Source organism: Arvicola amphibius, chromosome X, assembly GCF_903992535.2.
Source record: "Arvicola amphibius chromosome X, mArvAmp1.2, whole genome shotgun sequence".
Taxonomy (NCBI): Eukaryota; Metazoa; Chordata; class Mammalia; order Rodentia; family Cricetidae; genus Arvicola; species Arvicola amphibius.
Window position 1 is genome coordinate 44,663,042 of NC_052065.1, and position 6,049 is coordinate 44,669,090.

Consider the following 6,049-nt stretch of genomic DNA (forward strand, 5'->3'; position numbering starts at 1 on the left):
ATGGATTTCATTAAAACTCACATGCAGGTCGTTTGGCTGGGACTGAAGAGAAAGCATTTTAGCCTCTGTGTATGATGCTGACGCTACTGGTCTAGGGTCTACACTTTTCAAGGTCTTAGAAAACGAGAGCTCACACTCCAAACGTTTTACAAAATGTAAGTTATACAAATTGTGATCGTTCCATAAAAGTTCATAAAGATGCCATAGAAATGGACTATTTTCCCGTTTAAGCACTTCTTCCCCCAATAAAGGGAATAGATTAGACGTCCAAAGGCAAGAGTTAGAACAGAGCCCTAACTCGCTGCCCCAGGTTCACTACTCTTCCCCAGGTAGGGGGAAAAGGATAGAGTGAGGAAGGAAGGGAGGGTCCACAAGCTCCCCTTGGATTTCCAGCTTCTAAGGAGTGTTTGTCCCTTTGAACTTCTGAGGTCAGGAGCGCACACATTCAAGCGCAAAGGCGCGTCCCCCTCTGCGCCCTTGTCCAGGCGGAGGAGGCGGACGTGCTTGCGTGCGCGCTCAGTATAAATAAGTCCCAGGCGGCGGCCACTGGGCAGAACGGGCAGCAGGAGCCTCGGGCCATGGCGGGTGAGGACCACCCGTGGCAGGGCAGCATCCTCTACAATCTACTGATGAGCGCAAAGCAGAAGCAGGCAGCTTCGGAAGAGCCCAAGGTGCGCTTGGGGGCTCAGTGCTGGGGTTGCGCCTGTGGCTCTCAGTCCGTCGTGGGTGGGGAGGGACTGCCCGGCGGGCAAGCCATGCCCCTCCTGTACCGCTGCTGCTTTTGCGGGGAGAACCACCCGCGCCAGGGCAGCATCCTCTACTCTATGCTCACCAGCGCCAAGCAGTCAAGTGCAGTGACCGAGGCGCCCAGAGTGCGATTCGGAGCTCCGTGCTGGGGTTGCGCCTGCGGCAGCGCCGAGCCCCTGGTGGGCAGAGAGGGGCCGCCGGCTGGCCGGGCCCCCTCGCTCCTGTATCGCTGTTGCTTCTGCGGAGAGGAGCACCCAAGACAGGGCAGCATCTTGTACAGCTTGCTCACTAGCGCCAAGCAGACGCACGTGGCTCCGGAAGCTCCCGAGGCACGTCGCGGAGGCGAGTGGTGGCAGCTGTCCTACTGTACGCAGAGCGTGCATGGCCCTGAGGGGCTGCAGAGTGCACAGGCCATGGCGGTCCTGTACCGCAGCTACGTGTGCGGTGAAGAGCAGCCCCAGCAGAGCAGCGTTGTCTCTGGCACGCCCGGGAGCGCGGATCAAATGCCCGTCGCTCCGGAAGAGCAGCCTAGGGCCCCCTTGTGGGACGCCTCATCTGGCGTGCAGCGTCCGTTGGCACTCAAAAATCCACAGGTGGTGTGCGAGGCAGCATCAGCTGGCCTGTTGAAGACGCTGCGCTTCGTCAAGTATTTGCCCTGCTTCCAGATCTTGCCCCTGGATCAGCAGCTGGTGCTGTTGCGGAGCTGTTGGGCACCCCTACTCATGCTTGAGTTGGCCCAAGATCACCTGCACTTCGAGATGATGGAGATCTCTGAGCCCAGCGTGCTGCAGAAGATGCTCACCACCAGGCAGCAGGAGGCCGAGGGCGCGGAGCCTGCAGATAACCTGACCTCAGAGCAGCTATCCGCAAAGGCTGAGCACCTGCCCTCAGCTGCTGCAGTCCAAGCCATAAAGAGCTTCTTTATCAAGTGCTGGAGTCTGAACATCGATACCAAGGAGTATGCCTATCTGAAGGGGACCGTACTCTTTAACCCAGGTAAGCATGACAGCCTTGTGCACTGTCTCTCCAGGTCAGAAAAGCACCATTCCTACACACAGGCACTTAGGAACTTCCAGTGGCTGTAGGGATGTTGGAGCCCACGTGATGCCTCCTGACAGACTCTGCGAAGCTGATGGACACATCCTGAACACCCTGCCAAGTGGGTGAGCTTCTGCTGGAAACTCCATACTAGATGGATTGGGTGAGGAGTAAGCTTTTTACTTGGCCCCCTACTTTTATTATCTGCTGCTACACAAGTTTCTGCCTTCGTGGGACATAGCTCTCTCTTCCCTCTTTAGCGGCCCCTGAAGTTTAGTAACATAACTTTTAAAAACAACAAACCGTTTTTGCTCATTTCACACAAGCTCTGCTTACAGTCCTGTTTTCCAAATTTGCCTTTAAGAAGAGCTTGTGTTGTGTGCGGGGGTGGGGGGTGGGGGGTGGGGGGTGGGGTGGGGTGGGGTGGGGTGGGGTGTGTGTGACAAGTCTTTCCAAGCTCCTCCTCTTCAGGAGTTAGTAGTTTGGCACAGCCCGGATTCTGCAAGTCTGCAAAACACAAGTAGCTCAGGTGATTTTTTTGAGACCACATGAGAAACAGTTTTCTCACTCTTTACAGCAACTGTTAATCCTGCTCTATTGAGATTCAAAGTGGAGACCAAGGTCTCAGCTTTCAGAAGTCTGTATTTCCAGCAGCTTCCCACTTTCCTTGACCCTGTTTCACAGCCTTTGCCTCCCCTTAACACACACTCCTCCCTCCCTCCTCCTCCTTCACTCCTCCCTCCTCCCTCCCTCCTCCTCTCTCCTCCCTCAGTCCTCCTCCCTCCTCCTTCCCTCCTCCCTCCTCCCTCCCTCCTCTTCCCTCCCTCCTTCCCTCTTTCCTCACTCACATTCTCCCTCTATTTTTGAGTCCTCTCTCAATAGGAGTTTATCCCACCAAATTGTATGTTTTAAATAATAATGCACCCACATTTGTGCACAGTGTGACGTCTATAGAACATGGGGCCTCTTTCCTTATTACCTTTCTGTATCCCCTTGTTTTAATGTTCAAAACTTTATATATAACAAAGATACACAAGGTTTTAAATTATATACGAACATGTAACTAGGTTTTAACATAAGGAGATAAGTAAAAGCTAAGGAGCTAAAACTGTGGAGTCCAGCAGTTTTATCTATCTCCACTGAAGGTAAGTTTTGTGTGGGTAGAAGGGTACAAGTAGCAGGGTGGGGCAGGAAGATGTGAAGAGGAGTTGGAAAGAAGGGCCAACCAAAACAGTACAAATGAGAACATCATAAGGAAACCTCTGTTTGTACCCTAAAAAGACTTTTTAATGCAAAGAAAAAGAACTTGTTACTTTAAGGCGAGGGCCAGTGACTGTGCTGTGGAATGTGATTGGGTGCCTGCACAAAATGAAGCTTTGGCAAACCGTAAGTAGACCTAGAGAAGCTTTGTCAGTGGGATATACACACAATCAAATGTAGATTAAAGCTTGGGTATCAGGACAGAATAGAAAAGAGGATGTTAATACGCAGACTGTCTTGTTAGAATTGTAATCTAGATAAGTGTTTATTGTATTGCTTTTTATAATTTGATATGTGCCTATAATAGGAATATTTCTTTTCTGTCATGATTTTGATGTTTAAAGCATCATGCTTTAAATTTGAATTTGTTAAATTTTGTAGCAAAAGGAAGGAAAATTATATCATCATTTAACTAAATCTGTTTCAAAGTTACTTTCAAATCACCTTACACTCTGTGATGCTTTTATGTCTATCTTTTAACCTTTTAGTACCACTAAGGAGATGCTTTCAAAAAGACTTTTCTGTTAGTACTTTTCTCCATAAGGACCCTTTGAAACATGAATTAGAATCATATTTCTAAAACTTTTTTCCAATTTGGAAAGCACAGTTAGTAAAATATTAATCCTTAGCATTTAATTCATTATGAACCTCTGAAGTAAATATCAGCTTGGAATCCAATAATACAAAACACAGGAGTCGGTATAATTGTGGAAAAGAATGGTAAATAGTTGTAACCTGGCAAAACTTCATATCATTATCAATTGGTATATTTCTCATGGCTATATTTCTCTTGAAATAACATCAGTTTCTTTATCTTTTCACAGAACACGATCTGAAGCTGTGGTGCATTCAGTTATATTCTAAGTGTGCTTTTGTTGGCTCACCACAAGTGTTGTCTAAATGTGTGTGCTCACACCTACTGCATATTCAACAGAAATCAGTGCATGTTCTTTCATTCTTAGAAGTGTTGTTTCTGAAAACTTAGGTCTGTTTTTAGCATGTTATTCTTGCCCCCAGAAAACACTTTTAATCAAGAAGCTTGAGCACTGGAAAGGGACAAAAAAATCTAATGTTGAATAAAAACGTAAGATCTCTGTGTTGAGCTATTTGAAATAATGAGATTTCTCTACTTCCAGATCTGCCTGGCCTGCAGTGCGTGAAATACATCCAGGGCCTTCAGTGGAGAACCCAGGAGATCCTCACTGAGCACATCAGGATGATGCAGAGAGAATACCAGATCAGATCGGCTGAACTGAATAGCGCCCTTTTCCTGCTGAGATTCATCAGTACTGACGCTGTCACTGAACTCTTTTTCAGACCCATCATTGGCGCAGTCAGCATGGATGACATGATGCTGGAAATGCTCTGCGCAAAGTTGTGAAGGCATGTGGGCCACTAAGTGCACTCTCCCATAGAAGAAGAAAATGGTAGCTGTAGGCAGAAGAGTGCTAAGTATTGTGAAAACAAAACTTTCTTGTATTTTTTACATGCATAGTATATTTGTATTCGATTGAAGAAATACTTTAGTTACAGACAATGTAAACCCCCCTCTGCTCCACACTGGTTCCTTATAAAAGAAAACATTTGCTAACAATAACATAACTCCATATATCTCTAAGATCGCAGTACTATGCTAACAAGCTAATTTCACAAATGTAACTTCTCTTTCCATTGACCCAGCCAAATCAAATTTGTAACAGCAAGTTTTAATAAAATTTGAAGTATTAACCGTTAAGTTGATTAGAGAGTGTGTTCTTGGTGTATGCATCTTCAATATTTTTTTTTTTTTGGTTTTTCGAGACAGGGTTTCTCTGTACCTTTAGAGCTTGTCCTGGAACTAGCTCTTGTAGACCAGGCTCGCCTTGAACTCACAGAGATCTGCCTACCTCTGCCTCCTGAGTGCTGGGACTAAAAACATGTGCCACCACCGCCTGGCTTCATCTTCAATTTTTTAATGTGGCTAACATAACTGAAGGTATGTTTTTTATAAGTAACTTCATGAGATTAAACAGTTTGTCAGTGCCAAAGAAAAGTTATGTTGTCTAGACTCATTTCTACCTCCATTAACTATATAAAAGATTGTCTTTTTTCCTACTTGAGACTCACAAGGTAATTTATGTTCTGAAAGTGAAAAAATATTTTCATAGCTTGAATTTTGAATTTCTCTATATACAATTATGGGTCTGGACTAAAGTTCCATAATAGACCCACAGTCTGTCAGGGGGGCATCATCACTTCAGAAAGTTCAACATGACCATAAAACCCTAATTATATCCCACCATTTAGGTACACTGTTTGGTAAATATGAAATTACACAATCCTGACATGTAATTATGAAGCTGCCTCCAGCAACTCCTTTAAATATAATCTATAGAACTATTTCTTCCTTGTCGTAGATAAAATTCAAGACTATATAAGTCTATTCACTTTGAAGAAACACATTGCCTATTAGTAATCAGCTAACCTGGTCCAACATAATAATTCATTTAAAGGGGTCTTTTTAAAAAATTGAGACAGGGTCTTCCTCTCTTGCTAAGGTTGGCCTGAACTCAGAATGTATCCCAGGTTGGTCTCTAACTCCCGGAATTACTCCTGCTTACCTTCCCAAGCTTTGGGATTATAGGTGTATGTCACTGTGTCCTCCTCAAGAGGAGTCTTAAACATCTTTATGTGAAGATCTCTTTGGCAATCTGGTGAATCTTATTGGCAACTTGTCAGGGTCAGGCACTCAAAGTAATGTAACAGCTGAAATACTTAGGATTTCAAAGGAAATTAATCATCTCCATGAACAATATTAATATTTAAATGTATAATTATTTTACATGAGGTATAATACACATATGTACTTATTATCAAGATGTTAGATAAGAAATTGGCAGCAGGTGTACTATCTGACGTAATTTTAAAGCAATGGGCAGTGTAATTGTAATTTCAACATATCTACACTTCTAATGTAATAAGAAAATATGTACCCCAGCACATAGTTCTATTCAGTGCTAAGAAT

General features: G+C 44.7%; 1 protein-coding gene across 1 annotated transcript; it reads left to right on the forward strand.

The window, feature by feature from the left end:
• The first annotated feature begins 578 nt into the window (after positions 1-578).
• Nr0b1 (nuclear receptor subfamily 0 group B member 1) lies at positions 579-4,426 on the forward strand. Its single transcript, XM_038315667.1, has 2 exons — positions 579-1,743; positions 4,182-4,426. The coding sequence occupies exons 1-2, from the start codon at positions 579-581 to the stop codon at positions 4,424-4,426; spliced, it is 1,410 nt and encodes a 469-aa protein (XP_038171595.1).
• The last annotated feature ends 1,623 nt before the right edge of the window (positions 4,427-6,049 follow it).

Excerpts from the sequence above, each read along its gene's own strand:
- Nr0b1 (XM_038315667.1), top strand. The coding sequence starts at position 579 with ATGGCGGGTGAGGACCACCCGTGGCAGGGCAGCATCCTCTACAATCTA. Across the intron at positions 1,744-4,181 it reads GACCGTACTCTTTAACCCAG|ATCTGCCTGGCCTGCAGTGC; the intron begins GTAAGCATGACA and ends CTCTACTTCCAG.